The 19,318-nt window shown below is 42.6% G+C and overlaps 1 protein-coding gene across 4 annotated transcripts in view; it reads right to left on the bottom strand.

Annotated features, from left to right (window-relative positions):
• Positions 1-7,226: 7,226 nt before the first annotated feature.
• CDH20 (cadherin 20) overlaps positions 7,227-19,318 on the bottom strand; it is a 111,083-nt gene continuing 98,991 nt past the window's right edge. For all 4 annotated transcript variants that reach the window (XM_085220351.1, XM_085220349.1, XM_085220353.1 and 1 more), the window contains 4 exons: positions 18,146-18,267; positions 16,343-16,460; positions 9,999-10,250; positions 7,227-8,723 (listed from right to left, as the gene is read on the bottom strand). In XM_085220351.1, the coding sequence (XP_085076477.1) occupies positions 8,224-8,723; positions 9,999-10,250; positions 16,343-16,460; positions 18,146-18,267 (992 nt within the window). In that variant the 3' untranslated portion in view covers positions 7,227-8,223. The remainder of the gene's footprint in view (positions 8,724-9,998; positions 10,251-16,342; positions 16,461-18,145; positions 18,268-19,318) is intronic.

Consider the following 19,318-nt stretch of genomic DNA (forward strand, 5'->3'; position numbering starts at 1 on the left):
AAAGAGAAAAAAAGGCATAATTAAGGACACAACAGTAACGGTGTTATATGCTTGCCTAAATGCTGAGGAACCTGCTCAGAACAGCAGCCCTATTGAAAGAATGGAGGGTTAAAAAAAGTGTACAAGAAAGGCTTGAAGGCAACCAGAAATTTGTGTGAGAGACTTTTCGAACAGATGAGTTAGAGGAGCTTGTTAGAGCAGGGCAGAAAATCTTGGCTTTTGTTTTGCAAAATCAATGAACGCAAATGCCCTGGTTTTGGAGAGTTTGCTGTGTGGCTAGTTTAATTTTGGTTGTGGGAGCAAAAATAAAAAGCACTAAACATTCGAAGTCATCCCTGTCCATTACAATTAGAAAGGCTCTAAAGTGTAAAGATTTTGCTCATAAGCTTTGCTGTTTCTCACTATATTCAGCTATGCTTCTCCTTTCTCTAGTAACTTATTATTAGTTATACTAATTAACATTATTTTTTCACTACTTGCATCAAAAATCAATGAAATACAAACTCAAGGACAAAACGGATCACTACATGAGATTTGCCCCTTCAACTTTCTGTTTTGTTATTCCTCAGACATGCTTTAATAACACGTTGTTGGGATATTTGTCCTTCACTGAAAACTACCTTGAGGAACATAACGTGTGTGCTGTTTGTTATCTAAGTGAAATCTTTCTGAATGACATGGTAGTTAAAAGATTTTTGAAGCAATTATAGAGAAGAAATTGCTGTGGACAGTAGCATGGATAGTCCACAAAAGGTTCTCTACCTTTTAAAATGTAAGCAATAAAGTTTTGTCCTTGAAATCAGTGTGCTGATTTCAATGGGAGCAAGGGCATCATGGGATCCCATCAGGACATTGATTACTGTGTTTTCCAGAGCCTTTCAGAGACCCAAGGGAAGTGGCTGCCTGGCTGAGTTTACAATGTTGTGATATGCTCAATTGCAATGATATCCATAAAGAAAACAAACAGAGGAGGAGATTTTCTCCAGCTTTTCTCCTGGTGGTATTTCTAACTTAATGAGCTTGGACACAAAGAATTCTTTAAGCAAGTATTTGTTTAGCTTTTGCTATTTTGTCTGCTTTCAGATATGGCCTTGTTACTCCATTTTTTTGAGGAGAAATCAAGAAAACAAGAGCAGAGCAGTGGGTTCTGCTGACCAGGCTTGATGCATTACTATCTACTCTGGGATAGCAGTATAGGTCCTACAGCAGCTGTCAGGTCTCCTTTCCTCTCCGTTCCCTGAGTATAGTGCTAAGTGCTTCCAGCTCCCCATTGTCCACCACCATGTCACTGGATCCCACCAGTCCTTGGAGATGCAGAGGTGGAGCCATGGACTCCGTGTCCCTCTGATATTTGGTGATCTCCTGAGGATCACCAAACCTACAAAACTTGTCAGACCATGGTGTACAAACCAAAGAAATGACGCCTCAAAAAAAATGTGGGCCTTCCTTTCCACTAAAGAGGGTGCTCTGGTTTGTCCACCACCTCTGGACTAAATGGAAACAAGCCCTGGCTGTGACCTGTACCTTCCTATACAGTGTCACGATCTTCTGCATTTGCCAGCTTGCTTGCTTGTCAGGGCAGCCTTTCTCTTTATGCAGTACAGCTTCTTGCATTTTGTACAGGCTGCTCACTGGGAAAATAGGACATGCTGCATGAAGAGAATCCAACCACACCTAAACCCATGTGCCTTTGGCTCACTCCTCTGTATCACTGCTTCATCCTTTCTCTCTCTCCCTCCCTCCTTGTTTCCAGCTCATACTCCTCCTCTCTGGCCTTTGGTACAAGTGAATTATTAAAACTCAAGAGTAAAGGAGATGTATCAGCATCCTAGAGTCACTGCACGCTAGATGGATGGTTCTGTGAGGGACGTTTGCTGGTGTACATGCAGATACTGAGAACAAAAGACCTGCATGCCTCCTGCCCTGGTGGAGCAGGGCCCTGCCAGGCACGAGGCTGGCTGCCATGTTAGCTTGTTGTGTCCTTTTGCACTGGGCTGCAGATGGGAGAGCTAGAGCATAACAATGAGATCAACTTGCTTTTGTTACCACTGCAAGGTGTGTTTGTGACCAGCACTATAAGGATTTGTGGGGCACAGGGAGAAGTCTTAATGTATGATTAATTAGTTGTCACTGGGCTGACTGATTGCCTACCCATTAAATCTTCTGTTGATGGACTTGCAACATGTATTACTCATCTGTAAAATGGTTATATCAGCTATAAATCACTTAAGATACGTTATGATTCATGTATGAACCTATTCTTTAGAGTAGAGTGGGATTGATCTTCATGCCCTATATTTTGAAATTACTCATTGATAACAGAACCTCACAAGAACATGTTCACCACAATGGGCAACTGAATAGAAATGATCCCATGTGTTTTGTGGTGGCCACTTGTTTTCCTCTTCAGATTTTGATCCTTACCTTTGTGGTAATTATTTCTAAGAGAGACATCATCTTCTGAACACCTCAGTTACGGAGTGAACATGGCTTTGAGCCAGCTATTGCCAGATCTCAAGAAATGCTGCAGGATTAGCTGTCCTCCACTTGTTTCTTTCTATCATCTACCTTCTACAGGTATCATCTACCTGTCATCTGGAACCTTGGTATTAGTGACATTAAAAATACCAGTGATATAATTATTTTTGTTGTTGAGCAACTTTTAGCTTCATTATTGACAATATATCTGGAGATGTTCAAATTGAAGCAATCTGGAGCGCAAATCTTGTGAGGAGCTGCTGAGGGAGCTGGGATTGTTTAGTCTGGAGAAGAGGAGGCTCAGGGGAGACCTCGTTGCACTCTAAAAGTGAAGGGAGGCTCTGGTAAGGAGGAGTTTGGCCTCTTCTTCCAGGCAACAAACAGGACCTGAGGAAATGGCCAGATGTTGTACCAGAGGAGGTGTAGGTTAGATATAAGGAAGAACTTTTTCTCTCAGAGTGGTCAGGCACTGGAATGGCTGCCCAGGGAGGTGGTGGAGTTGCCTTCCCCTGGCAGTGTTCAAGAGGTGTCTGGATGAGGAACTGAGATATGGTTTAGAGGCTTGTGACAGGAATGGTAGTGGGAGGACGGTTGGACTAGATGATCTTGCAGCTCATTTCCAACCTTACAATTCTATGATTCTATGATTCTATGAAATTAGGAAGCACAGATAAAAGGATTGGGGGGCATTCCTCCATTGACCCATGGAGGGCCATGGAGTCCCTCTATTGTGTGACCCTGCAACATCCTCATTTACATTGCAAATTGCAGCAGCAAGTAGCTGCAGCAGCCACAGCTTGCTCTTCATCCTCAGACATTTGCTTGGACAATTGCAGGACAGTCCTTCCTTTTCTGCCTCTTCTCTTCAGCTAGAAGGATGTGAAGTGGGGCAAATGCTTTCCTGTTGTTGTTATTCTTTCATCATATCCTGAATGTGCTCTTTGCATGGGTAAACTGAACATCCTCATAGATTAATAACTCCATCTTCTCTCCTCTGCGTGATTCCCAGACCTTTTAAACAGCATTTTCAACCCATTGTGCCCCAAACCTCATGACAAAGCAGCAGTTTCCCTCCTGCTTCCTGCTCTTCCTGGAATGTGGGGCCCAGCTCTGCCTCCTCTGAAGCCCCGAGATGCTGCACCCTCCTTTTCCACATGAGCTATTTCTGCGTCCCCTCACACACATCATCTTTGTGCCCCTGTGCCTTGACTGTCACCTCCCTGCATGTGACCCATTGCGTGGGTCCTACAAGCCAGTATTCAGTGGCGGGATTATATGCAACAGCAGGCTCCATGTGGTTTCAGTTTGTGGTCAGATGCATTTTGACCCCACCCCCCTCTGATGTTGGTACTTCTAGATGAATCCCACTCACCCCAGCACAGGTCTTGGGACTTAATCATACCCTTTAACAGATCTGTTGTAAGTGCAGACTCATTATTTACTGTGAACATGACCTTGCATGTCCCCTGCATGACAAGACCCTCTTAACAGCATCACTTGAAGCAGCTCTGAGGAAAATCCTGAGGATAGTTAAAACAAATGAGACTTAAAGGCAGGCACTTCCAGCCACAAAGTCTTTGTTTATAAACTCGGTCCATCCAACCAACTAGAAAATGTCACCAGGCTCTGCAAACACTCCCTGATTTCTTGCTGCAGGTAAAGTGGAGCTTTTTCCATTTTCAGAGTTACGCTGTTGGAGCTGTTGTAAGATTGGAGTGGATTTCATTTATGCCCCATCCCTGAAGGCACTCAAGGCCAGGCTGGATGGAGTCCTGCCAGACTGAGCTGGTGGCTGGCAGCCCTGCCAACAGCAGGAGATTGGAATTGGGTGGGCTTTACGTTCCCTTCCAACCCAAGCCGTTCTATGGTTTTATAATTAACTCTGCGGAGCACTAAGGAAGTCAAAAGAAATGAGGGAGGCAGGGCCCCCTGTGTGCGACAGTGCAGTTGTACTGCAGCTTCCGGTCCCTTTGCTCATCTTCAGCAAAGGGAGATGCTCCAATATTTGTAATGTATTGATTAGCAACGGTAGCATCTACAGACTCTCTCCATGAAAATTAACAGCCAAAACTAGGTCAGATTTAAAAGCCAAATATGGGCTCTGAAGCACAAAGGCAGCAAGAGAGATGAATTGTTCCCAGTAATGATGCTATAAACAAAAGTAATGTTTTTTAATGGCATCAAGCTGATCAGGTATTACACCACAGCTGTGTTTTGCTTTTAGGTGCTAGAACAAAGTTTACATGCAGAGACCGTGAGTTGCAGGCTGAGCTTGGCAGGAAGAACGTAACTGCAAGCATAGGTAAATAGCACATTTTTTCCTTTATGATTCTGATATATTGTAGTAGCCCTTGTCCACACACAGAATGAGAGTTGCTCCCCTGACCTTGCAGGCTGAATAGCTAATGTAGAGCAGGCCATGATCTTCATTTTGTAGACAGGGATGCATTAATAACAGAATGATGACTGGTGTTATGTCTGAGTCTTTCCCACAGCTGTGCACCAGACTAACACTGTGATCTTGCATCCTGCCTTAAGTACAAATGATTATTTATTTAAAAGGGAGACTGGCCAACTTGTATTTGCTGTGTATCTATTTGAGCAGTAGACGTGGTGGCAGTTGATATATCCAGGCAATCCTAACCTCTTTGCTGGATTGTGCACCCTTTTGAAGAAACATGTGCAGCACTATGAGTGTCCAATCCAGCAAGATGAGGTTCCCTCGTCTGTATGTAGCTGATACAGGAGTTACAGCCGTTCATCAAGGTGTTGGTGGGAGCTGCCTTGCTTTCTGGAAGCCCAGATAAAGAAATGCAGTATTGAGATCACTGGGGAAGGTTTCAAGCCTTCCCTCCTCTGTAAGCCTCTGTAGCGCAGAGTGGAGTGGCAGGATCAGCTCCCTTGACATGCTGGTCACGCATCTTTTCATGCACCCTAGGATATGGTTGGCTTTCTGGGCTCTGAGGGCACATTGCTGGCCTAATGAAGTAAATCAATGATTATATGATGCTCACTAGGATTGAGTGAGTAGTTTAGAAATTTCTACTTAGTGGAGGAAGAGGGTGGAGGTCAGTGGGACAGGAAACGGCTTGGGTATGTTGTTTTAGGCGACTGCAGGGAAAAATCTCTGGATTGTCCTATCGGATCTCGTGAGGATTCCTCAGAGGAGGTACCATTGAAAATTCCCTGCCTGAAACCTTCTTGCATCTCAGTAGGTATACCTGTACCTGCTGCTTCCCTTATGCACCTGAATATTAATGCGTACAGCATGGGAAATAAACAGAAGGAGTTAAACACCTGTATGTGGTGAGCCATCAGTGTATCCGGGTGGCCAAGAAGGCCAATGGCATCCTGGAGTGCATTAAAAAGAGCATGGCCAGCAAGTCAAGGGACGTGATCCTTCCCCTCTACTCTGCCCTGGTCAGGCCTTACCTGGAGTACTGTGTCCAGTTCTGGGCTCCCCAGTACAAAAAAAGACAGGAATCTCCTACAAAGAGTCCAGTGGAGAGCCACAAAGCTGATAAAGGGCCTGGAGCATCTCCCCTATGAGGAAAGGCTGAGAGACCTTGGTCTGTTCAAACTTGAGAAAAGATGACTGAGAGGCGATCTGAACAATGTCTGTAAATATCTAAGGTGCAGGAAGCAAAGGGACGAGGCCAGAGTGGTGTGTGGTTATAGAACAAGGGGAAATGGCCACAACTGGAGCATAGGAAATTCCACACAAATGTGCATGAAAACTTCTTCGTGGTAAGGGTAATGGAGCACTGGAACAAGCTGCCAGAAAGGTTGTGGAGCCTCCTTCCCTGGAGATGTTCACTGGATGCCTAACTGTGCAGCCTGCTGTAGTGAGCCTGCTTTGCAGGGGAGTTGGACTCGATGATCTCTGGAGGTCCATTCCAGCCCCTACAATTCTGTGATTCTGTTGTGCATCACTTCATTGATCATAGTGGTTACAGATCTTTGCATAGTGTTATCAAATGAACCCAGTATGGAAGGGTAAGCACTACTGCACAAGTAAAAGAATCATTATCACATATATTTCAGTGCACTTTCTCCAGAGGTGTAAAGCCTCAATTCCAGCTGAGATGAAGAGGGTTCTTAGCTAGAAAGAAACCAGCAAATACTACTGCAGACTGTTCTGCTCCAGAAGCTTCTTACTACCTTTCATGAAACTTGCATTAGTGTAATTTCCTGTTGTCCCATTTATGCAGGTAAACAAGATAAGATCCAGGCTCAAAACTTCAACTGCAGAGTAAAATAGACCATGAACGAATATTGCGTGTTCTGGACTGTCTTGTCATGTTTCTGAAGGCATGACCTTCATTTAGGGCTGTGTAACTAGTCTCTGAGATCCTTATTGACCCAGCTGTAATGTTAAAAAAGAAAACAGACTTCCTTGGGTCAGAAGTGTTAACTACTCTGATGGGCTGGGCACGGGCTGATTCACTGCTAAGGGCACTGTCCAAGCCAATGCCAATAAAAGCAGGAAGCAGTCTGCTCAAACCTATAAACTGAAGGCTTGTATCCTCCATGCAGTGCTGACGAACCATTTCTTCTTCTTGGTGCCTGAGGCAGGTGACAATAAAGCCACAGATAAGCGCTAACTGCTGTTTGCAAGGTAGTCAATAAATTGCCATCAGACTTTCCCTTCTGTTTAACTTTTATTAAAAGAGGTGCTAAGGTACTGTACTGTATGCAGTACATCATATTTATTACCAAAATTAACAAATATACAAAACTTATACATGTAATTTTCTTACATCCATTTATTGGTCTATAATACTGCATTTGTTCAAGTAGGTTATCTACAGTATGTAAACATCCCTTGGATTGACCTCACACAGATTAGGAAAGCCCATCTAACCCATGTAGTTACCAAATATAGCTTTTTCTTTTTTAAATTTATTTGGCTTTCATTGGTAGAATCTAATCTTCACATTTGGCACATGGAAGAGACATCTACAGTGCAAAAGAGGCAGATCTTCTGTTTTTGTTCTGAGCAGTTTAGCAGTGTCATGGTTTTAAAGAGCCGGGAGGAGAATAAATTTACACAAACTCAATAGGAGATGGATTAGTATTAATGTCAATGACTCATAGATCAGCCATTAAACTAGAGCAGAAAGTCAAAGCCTCTTCCCCAGCTCTCTCAGCCAGGTGAAAAAAAATCTCAGCCTTGCTTCTAAAGATTTAGGAAAGGACTCTGTTAGCAACAGAGAAAGGGGGTTTAATTTACAAAGAGCCCTCTGAGATTCCGGTTTCAATTTTCTGCTTTGTGTTTTTTTTTCTCTTGTTAGCAAGCATGTCTTTTTTATTTATTTTTTCTCCCATTGTAATGGGGGAAAATAACCATGAGGAACCAGTCTTCTGTGAGTTGGAGATTACAATTGGTGTTTACTGGTCTTTGAACCCAGACATACAGAGCTCAGTAAGCTGCCATGTATAAGAGAGAGAAAGAGGGAGGGAGAGAGTAATGTCATTATATTCCAGGGGTGGAGCTTTCCAATTTTTCTGTAGAAAAACAGAAAAACTTTCTTCCTTCTGCTTCTCATTGTTTCAAAATATGACTTAATTTAACCAAGTAAAGCTGATCCATAGAGTCCTTCATTCACACTCTTCTTCCCATTCTCATTTGAGCACGGTATTGCTATTTTAGGAGGCCTCACCCATGTCCATGGAAGCATCTGATGAGAATGGATCTAATCGGACGCCATTTCACACGGAAACCCCTCTGCAATTCCTTGTCCATTACCACAGGGCCCCGCTGCTGTCCGTGGCACCATACATCTCAGCCAGCTTTTTGAAGCGCGGCCCCCAGTCCGTCAGGTAATCGTAGCTCTGGTCTGAGTCTGTCGTCACCGACTGTAGGGAGCTGAGTGACTCTGCCACCGAGCCGTTCCCTTCAAACATATATGTCTGGAGGGAGTCAAAGGGAGGAGCCCAGAGGTCCATGTCAGCCTCATACAGCTTGGCAAGCACATAATTGTGGACATTGTTGTCCATGATGCATGCCTGAGGCACGTATCTGGAGAGGCTCTCTATTTCAGGCAGCATGTCCTGCCTGTTTTTCACCACAAGCTGGGCCTCCCGTGGGTTCCACATGGCGGCGATATCAAAGGCCTCAGTGTCTTCCTCCCCGCCGCCTTCATCATCGTACCTGACGATGTTCTCATGGATGTTCTCCTCCTCGTCTATGATGTATGGCTGCTTCCGCTGGCGCCGCATGGAGAGGATGAGGAGCACCAGTACTGTGGGAGGCAACCGAAACATGGGGCCGTCAGTAAGAGGGCAGATCTTGCGAAGTCTTTATGCCTGAGGCAGCCCCTCAGATATAAAGAGCTGTGATGTTTGCAGGTGGAGGGATGCAGATATCTGCCTGAGATCAGTGTCTCAAGGTCCTGCTAATCTGTCCCTTAGCTTACCTTAAGTCTTAACTTTTGGTCACAAGTCTAGGGACAACACTTGGGACAAGTCTAGCCAGTAGTGTTTGCAGTGTGGTACTTAAGATACTTTAAAGATAGCCAGATCAAGTATCAGTAGCTACTTTTCTGCAGCAGCACACAGCTTCACAAAGATGGTTTTTGTTTTTTTTTTTTCTGCTTTGCAGATGGATTTGCAGTCTGCTTTAGGAAAGCCTCTTGGTCTGGGTGCTGCATGTGACATAAGTAGGGGAATGGTAAGTCCATGATGGAAGATACACCATGGTAGTATGTCTTCCTACATGGCAAATGGCTGAGGTAGCTCCTTCATCTGCTCCAAAGCATTTCTGTGTTTATCTGAAAAATGCTGCTTTGGGCTGAGTAGAATTACTGTCAGTTGCTCAGCAATACTGATGATTGTTAGCATATAGAGGCACCAAGAGGACTTCACTGCAGAAAATGTGCTGTCACTTGGTGACCGTATCTTCAGCAAGGGTTTTGAATGCTGAAAGTTTGGGTTGAGGCATCTAGACTCCTTTATAGAGACAGAATTTAAAGTTTTTTGTTGTTTTTACTACTCTACTGCTCCTCAGACTGAGCCTCTGAAATTTTAGGGAAAATGTGTTTTGAACTAATATCTCACAGCACAAGAGATTGAACAAGGGAACAGAAGTTCTTTTAATACTAAAGGCTAACAGGGGAAATAGAAGATCTGGGCAAAAAAAACCTCAACCAACCAAACAAAAAAGATGAAATATGTTTGTGGAGAGAGAACACATGGAAGATACTCAGTTTTCTACTTCCTCCTGACATACTTCTTCTCATATAGCAGGGCCATATGAGACATCCTGGCACAGCATGGAGCTGCCAGAATATTTGCAGGTCGTATTTTTTTTCCCCATCCCTATACCCCTGTCTGAAGCAATATGGGGCCAGCTACATGTGTTCCATGTTTTGGCCCTTTATGTGCATGTGTGTGTCAACATGTAATATATATACATGTACGTGTGTGTGTGTACATTTGTATCCTTCATCTTTAGTAGATCAGCAACCCCTGTCCAGGACAGAAGAGCTCATCTTCCCAAGAAGCAGATAAGGCTTTACCTAGTAGGACAAATATGCAGGCGAGGATTGCAATGAGTGCTCCTCTGCTCAGGCTGACGGGGAGGACGTAGGCCTCAGCATTGCAGGACATCACCATGCCGCCTTCATCACAGCTGCACACGTGCACAGTCAGCGTGCCTGTGCTGCTCAGCACAGGGCGGCCGTTGTCGCTGATCAGGATGGGGAGGTAAAAGATGTTCTGCTCGTGCTGTCTGAAGCCAGAGCGCCTCGTCAAAATCCATGCCGTGTTGTCTATGAGTGGAAAATAAATGGAGAGAGAAGACGAACAAATATATTCATCAGAAAAGGAGGTTTAAAAAAAATCAGCCCTAGACCCACATCCATTTGTCTTCTCTTTTTTTTCCTTATCCTTTTTTAAAAAACAGTTTGATGAGCGTTTTGCCTCTGCCTCTCATATTTGAATATCTTCTGAGGCCATAGCTCAAAACCTGCAAGGCATGCACACCTTACGAGTTGCTTTTACTCTTTCTGACGTAAAGTGCCCAGAGCAAACTCACAGCCTTCAGTTTTAGCTAGAGAAGAGCTCTCAGAAGGCAGGATGGAAATGAATAGTTGAAGGAAACTTGTTATCCCTGTTTGTTCTTGCTCAGCACCTTTTCTAGACATGGTTCTTAAGAGCTGCCACCATTTTGTAGATGCTGGTGTATAACCCTTGCAGACATGTTAAGGTTGTCTTTATGGTTTTTGATATGTGGCATGGCCATCTGCTTGAGGCAACAAGAAGACAGGGAACAAAGGAACAAAAGACAACAAAAATGACAGCTGGTTATTCTAAAGAGCAGTGAGTTGAAAATTTTGCAACTAAACATTTTTTCAGTGAAATATGTGCAATTTCATCAGCACTTTTGCCATTGGAAAACGTCAGAGGACTTGGTCGTCATTGTCAAAATTGTTCTGCTTTAATTTGACCATTCTGCCACCTGATTTTTATTAGAACTTGAAACAAAATGGATTGAAATTGTGCTGCAGAAACAAAGGAGTAAGAGAGTGACCTAAGAGGAGATTGCCTTTAATTTTCATGTCGAGGGAAATTCCTTCATCTGGGGCTTTCCCTCCATATATATATATGATAATATAATAATATATTTATATGATATATATAATATATATATATATAAGAACAGGGCTATGTATATATATTTAATGTCAGGATTTCCAATGGATTCGGAATTCCTGTCTACATTCTCCCTCAAATTCCTCAAACTGTGCACTGAGTTTCCTAGTAAGAAGGAGAGTGGATTCAGGACTTTGTTCTCCTCAAGTCTTATCTCAGAAATGCCATGGCAAATTCTCTGGAGATCAGTGTATTTTCCCTGTACTGACTTTTAAGCTTTGTGGCTTCAGAGACTTTGGGAAAGAGCAAGGCTGAATTGAATGTCTCCAATATGATTTGGCCCACCAGGGTGTCTAAAAGAACCTGCAGGAAAGTTGGCACATCTTATAAACGTTTGCAAATCCTGGGCCAGCAAAGATAGGTGGAAAACAAAGGATCTTTTTTCTCTTTTGGCAGATCAACAAACCCTGACCATGCACAGTGCTGTTGTGAGATTTTGGGGATTTGAGCTTCATGCAGTTTCTTTTACTACTTAGTTTTGTTTCCTGTTCCCTGGGTTCAAAAGAGGCTGTGGTCTGGCTATCTGCATCTTTAGGTTGCTTCCAGCATACATGTGCTGTGCTTGGAAATGCAGGATGTCAATCAGCTGGTCCTTGCTGGGTTGGCACAATGGAGCTGGCTGCCTGGAACCAGCCAGTAATGCAATCACAAGCAAACTACGAAAAAAACCATGATACTAACAACTGATTGTTTAATTTCCACCCCTATGATTCTATGATTATTTCCATGTCAACTCACTGCTAAAATTAAAATCTTTGGTAATTTTCTTCAGTGCAGAGACTGATTGACTTGCGGATTAATCAGCGATATCAGAAATTATTTGATGGCCTTTAGAAGTGAGATTATGAGCTTTATATACAGCCAGCTTTGGAATGTATGCAAATCCAAGCTGGACTCTTTATGCTTCCCTGCCAGACTTAAACTTAAACTATGCTGCAAGTTCCATATTTTGTGCTGCGGAGCTCTCAACACCAGGCAGTACTGGTGTATGCAAGTACTGAGAGTCAAGCTACATAGTTTGTCTTTAAAAGCAATCTCAGGATATTTCATGCCTTGTATATCCATGACATTTCAAGCTTTTGTTCTGAAAGTGTAAAATACTGAAGTGCACCTATGCCTGTATGTGAGTAGGTAACAAAACTGTAGCATCTCCTTTAATCATGGGATCCCAAGAACTGGGGCTTTGAGAAGAACCACCAAATAGCACCAGATGCAGTATGAAATCCCCAAGGTTGCTTAAAATGGATGATGTTTCAGCTTTTGCTGATTTTACCATCCTTCAATAGGCTGTGCTGCTCTGAGCAAGTGCAGCAGGTGTGACAGATGCAGACATATTTTCAACATCATGTCCTAAGACCCAGCAGAGATCAGCACCCTACAGCCACTACAGCTCCTGAACTAGGGCTCCCTACTGTGAGCCCCACTCTCCTCCCTCTCCTGGGACACAAGTGCTTTCACTCCTTCTTCAGGCTATGTGCCCTCCAGTACATGCTCCCCAGCTATCAATACCACATCTTTTCATTATTTGGCCTGTTGCGGCATGAGAAAAAGCAACCCAAAGGGCAGAAAATTACAAAATGTCTGGATTTATACTGCAATTCAGTCATCTTAACAGTGCAGTGGTTTGCTTGCCTTTCTCTTTCCTGGGTGAAAGACTCATGCTGTTTAAACTGGCCTATAACAGAAGTCATAAATTCCACTCAGGTGACAGCAAACCTTCATTTTACATCGAATTGCTCTTTGTGAAGGAAAAAGACTTCATTATTCTGGAGCTGGCCATACTTTGCCCGTAGAAGAAATCACAGGCAGTGATTCAAGTTGTGCAAAATCACTTAGTGAGAGACCTCAAGAGTTTTTAACCATATATATATGGTTGTAATATTATAATATGGTTATATTTATATATATATATATATATATATATATATATATATATATAATATATAAATTTCTGGCTAAAAAACAAATTTTTGTAATCAAATATTGAAGGGTATATACATATATATGTATATTTGTACATAACCTTGCTGTGATGTGCAGATCCTATCACACAGGTCCTAAATGTTCTTGGCCATATGGTTCCCTTGCTGTCTGTCAGCATTATGTTTCAGCTCTTTTGCTTTGTTTTGCTCTGTACTAGACAAGCATCTACATAAATCATCCCTAAGGAATCACTGTACCTGTTACACCACAATGGCAATATGCTGGTGCCAGAGCTTGTTGTGTGATTCATCAGAAGCCAATGCTATTTGATGTGCTGCTGCACTGCAAAGGACATGATAGAATGTGAAGCACCATGGCAGAAACTGAAATGCACTATTTTCTTCCAAATTTGATATCTGCTAAGTCCTAGCCATTGACACAACAAGGCCTGGGTGAACATGATAGCCTTATTATGTTAAAAATAAATTAATTTAAAAAGCACAATAAGAATGCACAGTACTTTTGCATCCAGCTTCCAGTATAGCATCGCTGTCTTGCACAGGACTGGATGATATTCAATTAGCTACCACACTGAGCAGAGGCATTGCAGAGCACAATGTGTGTCCCTGCACCCCTGAGATTGGTGTGAACGTGAGAACTATCCTTCTGGCCATTCTGACTGGTGTGCTTGTGAGAGCAAGCCTTAGAGCCTCTCCTTCCTGATATTTTAATTGAAATGCAAGAGAGAGGACTTCCAGGGACTTCCACTGGTGGTCCTGGTGGTGGTATGACACCAATGCCTGCACCCATCCAAGTGACTACTCTCTTCATTAATTCCTGTTACCCTCAAATGGAGGGCAGCAGATAAAAGCCAAGAGGAGACCAGCTCAAAGTTTAGTCTGGATCTTTGGTAAGCTTGTTTTGTTGCTCATCCCATTCTTACAGCAAGCCTCTTTTACTAACTCTTTCCCACCACTATCTTACCCAGATTTAGAAGTGGGACAAAGACAGCCCACTGATGCCCTCTAACAGTAACCAAAGAGAAGGGAGAACTCAGCTCAGTTCCCTGCTTCATCACATATTTCCTACATGTCCTTGAGAAGTAATTCAGGCCCTAATCTTTGCAGATACTTGCATGTCTACTGCCCACTGATTTTACCAAACTCAAAGGGAACCAGGCATGTAAGTAGATTAATTTCTCCTCACCCCAGATCCCTGTCTACAAAGTGGAGACAATAGGATTTCTCTAGCTGCCAAAGCTAGGGGGAGAATGTATAGCCTAAAGTAGTTCTCAGAGACTGTAATAACAAGGGTCAAAGAAATATGTAAAGCAGCTCATCACAATGTGAACTGTGATCTATTTGTTACTCAAGTTTTCATTGCTGTGAAGATGGCTTCACGTCTCGCAGTTTTTCTTACTGCTGTATGGCACAACCAAGTAATTAGCACAACTGCTGATCTGAACAGTGTCTTCCCACAGCCAGGAAAGCATTGCTGTCTCATGGTTAGATGCACAGGCTGCAACAAGCAAGGCAGGTTCCTTTCCTTGTCTTGCCATCCTGGGACATGCAGTATATCTTTGCCTTTGGTGACTAAATCTTATAATTTATGAAGTACTTAGTGGTCCCTAGATGAAAATATAAATTATTGGTACTGAAACAACTACTGCACTCCAAATTGCCAAGGCAGTAAATTAACCCTTAATGTGTATATTTCAAATAGTCAGTGGTGTATGATACTTCACATTTTTATTTCAGATTTGTAACCAACAGTACCCTATGCTTCTCATGATATGTAGCTGTGGAAAACTGGTATTTTACAGAAAGCAGAAGGCACGGCCATTCAGTCACTGCTGTCACTATAAATTACAGCATGTATGGCCTTAGACAGAAAAAATGCATCTGATGGTGGGAATTATGTGTTTCCTTATTTAGAACAATGCCTTCAGGACAGAATGAGCCTAGACTGCCAAATGTTTTAGCAATGGTCGTGTTTTATCTTCTAATTTATTTTGGCAATATATGTTCAAAAGTAAAAAAAAAAAAAAAGAGAATGAGAGATAAAAATGCAAGAAATAGTGTGGTGAGACTTCAGGGACTCTAAAGGATAAAATGTTTTTGGGATGTAAAAACACTAGCATGCTGTGAAGGAGAGCTCCAGGCTCTGCAAGTAGCATCTTTTAAGATAGATTTGGTTAGTGATGGAAGAAGCTTGTTTATTAGCCATTAGGTTACTCTTTCACATGCTTGCAAGAGGCATAGATGGGGGCTTACGGAAACAAGTGTGACAAGTAGGCATGTTTGCTCATCTGGCAGTAGGATCAGGACTATGCCCGGAAACAGTCACGGATGCTGCAGGTGCCTCCATCCCCATTTCTAATAGAATTCCTTGCTGGTTTGTGGTACTTTGCACGCTCCTGCTGACACCACATCAACTTTTGGTGCTCTGCACTGGGTTATTCAAGGTCATCTCTCTTTTCTGCTGAAGGCAGCTGTGGACCTCACTTCTGCATCTCTGTTTGCCCACAAAGATCCTCTATCAGCTAGTCATGTGAATGCATGCTCACAACAGAGTTTTCCTTCAGGCTCCAAAACCATCAAAACTTCCCTAAAAGAAGTGAATTCCACTGGTGAGGATACACAAATGCCAGCCCTTTGCCACGAGTCTCCCCACTGGTATTTCAGTTTCTGCTGAAACCTTTTACATAGACATTTAGCTGTATTTCAAACTATTCCCTAAAGCCTGGCATCTCCCCGCACCTCCCTGCCTTTCCTAGGCAATAAATGAAGATATGCATAGAGGAAGAAAAAAAAGAGCTTGGGGAAAAAGATGGGAACAATATGAGAAACTTCCATTTCAGTGCCTGGAAGAAAACAAGAAGAGTACAAAAAAAAAAGAGCAATGTAATTCCCTTCAGATTTGTATCCTCATTCCAGTTTCTAGCCTACCTTTAAGCATCTCCTTTTCAATGAATGCAATTTCTACCCTAGTAATCCAAGATGCCTGCAGCCTGACCACAAGACCTGAATTTGCACAAAACACTGACACATTTCCTCAAAGAAGAAAAGGGGGCCTATTGCTAGAGAATACTTATAGAGAAGAAAACATCATATAACCTTCAAATGTATTAAGAAATATGTCATTTTATCATTGCCTTTAAGGAGCAGGTGTCACTTGGTATTATTTGAAATGGCAGTCTTATCACACACTGTAAGTCACAGACTCTCGAGCCCAACTCGGACATTAGAAATTAGAGTAGCTAACTGTCCACGTCTGCTCTGATTACCTTGATTGTCCCTCAGAGTAAAGTTGGGGTTGTTGGCTGCCTCTGGAGCCAGGCTGTAGTAGAAGTGCTGACCCTCCTGTGGGTCATCCCGGTCAATGGCGCTCACTGTCTGGATCAGCTGCACAATACGAGAACAAAGCAGAAGCAGGTGGGAAGCTAAATATGCCTCACGTAAACAAATAAACAATAAACACAATATATATTTATATATGTAAATATAAGCAACCTGGGATAAAACTGCCTTGCAGGTTTCATTTTATTTTGCTATCACTCTGCAAATCACTTTTAAATGAAGGAGGAGATAATTTGGTTCAAATAACACTTTTCCCCCATGTGTCTATCTTTTGTCATACCTTTTCTTTTGAGAACCCAGGGAGTTCAGAAAATACACCATGCTTTAGAGAGCTCGTAAGAAAGCCCATACATATTTTCAGCTTCATTTTGCAGGTAGAAAAAGACTTGAGGTTGGTTCCTTTTATCATTAAGCTCTTCCGAAAAGTCAGTGGAAAACAAAGAGAAAATGCAACCACACAGATGCTTTGTATGAGCAACAAATAAAACAAAGGAAAGAAACTAATACAATAATAAATCCAAGAAGAGGTTTGTCAACTCACAGAGGTTTAGAATCATAGAACTATTAAGGTTGGAAAAGACCACTACGATCATCTAATCCAATTGGTAACCCATCCCCACCATGCCCTGTCCCTCAGTGATACATCTACATGTTTCTTGAACATCTCCAGGGCAATGACTCCATCATCTCCCTGGGCAGCCTGTGCCAGTGTCTTATCCCTCTTCCAGAAAAGTTTTCCTAATATCCAACCTGACACTCCTTTCAAAACCAGCAAAAGGTCTGGGCAATGATTTTTATTCCTTATGTTCTTTATTAAGTTAGTAGGATGAAATTATCCTGTATATGATTTTTAGTGAGCTGGTTGCTCCAACAGTGAATAACTATTTCAAGCTGGGAGGAGCCCAACTGAATGAACAGTGGTATTGCTACTGTAATTTTTTCTTCGTAAATGATCAGTTGTGCATCTGTATGCTGATACTATGTTTGACAGCCATGCATTTGATGACACGGGTCCCCACTGTGGCAGTGTAACAGCAGGTTGTATCACACCAGCAATCAGCAGTAGAGATTGCAGTACCATCAGCGAGGGTGAGCTCCTGTCCATGTGTGATACAGGCAGACCACGTTCAAGGGGCTTTGGAAGGGGTTGACACAAAAAGGTATTATTGCTTGCTTGGAGATGTGGGTTCACAGCGTGCAGAACTGGGAGTCCTGTTTTAACTATGACTCTCTGTAATCTCCAGTTCACAGCAGAATGGACTCAGTTTGCCACCCTTTGAAGCTGATGTAGCGTATTGTGTCCAGCTCCCATAAGTCGAGGTGATTAAGGCTCTTATAAATAGGGTCTTTTACAAGTAAGCCTTGCTGGTCATACACAGGCTGAGCTGACTCCGTGGCATTTCTTATAACACTTGCCCTCTCTTTATTGCTGCTACAGGACACACTGGCTGCTTGCCTGCTGGCACCTGCCCAAGGGCAGGCTTTATTTCAGCAGTGAAATCTACTGTGCAGTGAGTTTGGAAACTACTGTTGGAGAGAAAATGGTGCTCTATACGATGCACATATCATTGCGATGTGCTTGCCCTTAGAAAGCAGCACAGGCAACTGCTCACGGGAGCTCAGGTGCAATGTTTGGTTAGGCAAGCCCTGTTTTTTGTGCTCATCCTGTCTGATGGGCTTTCTCACAGCCTTGCCCCCTGACAGCCCCCAGTATCCCCAGCATTTCTCACCTGTCCTGCTTTGGCATTTTCACAAACAAAAGCTTCGTAGAACCTCGCAAACTCTGGCGCATTGTCGTTCACATCCAGGACTTTCACTGTGACGGAGACACTGCCCACCTGGGAAGGGTTGTCTGGAAGAAGGGGGGACAATGTGAGGAAAGGCAAAATGTGGCAGGGGAAAGGGCTAGCTCCCCATTCTGCTGATGAGCTACAGCAGCCTTTTTATTACTGATTCCCATTAAATTACTTTTTTTCCATCAGAGACTGTGGTCACTTGCTTGTTGTATGACTCAGAGTGAAGCTGCAAATGCTACTCAATCTATCCTGGCTTTCCATCTGGTCACATCATTTTCAAATTCCTTTGGATACAAAAGGCTTCAACTCAGTTCAGTCAAAGGGGACTATTTCTATAATAAAAGTTTTAGACAGTGCCCTGCAGTCACAGCATTGGCTGGGAAATGCTGCTTGCTGAGCCTCCATACCAGTAGCGTGAGTTATGCTGAGGCTGTTTTTAAGGACAGGCTTTTTATTTGGAGCTTGTTAGAAACAGTACTTCTGCATTTTAGGTATCTTTCTGCTCAGAATTTATATTCCGTGAACACAAAAATATTGTGTCAAGTTTTTTTTGCTACTTTGTACAGGGGGTTAAAATGCAATAACACATGAAATGGTACAGAAAAGCTTTCACTGAGGCTTAAAATTGCAATGAAAATTTCACATTCTGGATGACATCATTTGTGATATTTCTGTCCACTGGTTCATTAGCTCTTTTGCCCTAGTATATTCAGACATCATTTCACATCTCTTCACAGTTTCCAAACTTGGTAGCCACAGAGTACGTTTTATTTTACTGTGTTTTTCTGCCCCAGAACAACTTTTCCCCCTCATTAAAAGATAAAATGAAACTCTAAGAGAAAAAAGAAAATCATGATTAGGAGGTAGGAAAGGGAGCAAAAATTTAGAAGTTTCTTTAAAACTAAGCTTGTCTGAGTCATAAAGTGTCATGCATAGATTTCCAAATATATCTCACTTTATAGCATAAAATGATGTGTTCATATAAACAATTTTCTCACACTCTAGAATTTTCTTGCAAGTTCAGTGTTCCGAATCCATAATGTGTTACATTGTGTCAATGAGATAATACTCTAGAACTATTCTGTTTCTTTCTGATATATAATTTCA

This window comes from Meleagris gallopavo, chromosome 3 (assembly GCF_905368555.1).
Source record: "Meleagris gallopavo chromosome 3, MGAL_WU_HG_1.1, whole genome shotgun sequence".
Lineage (NCBI taxonomy): Eukaryota > Metazoa > Chordata > Aves > Galliformes > Phasianidae > Meleagris > Meleagris gallopavo.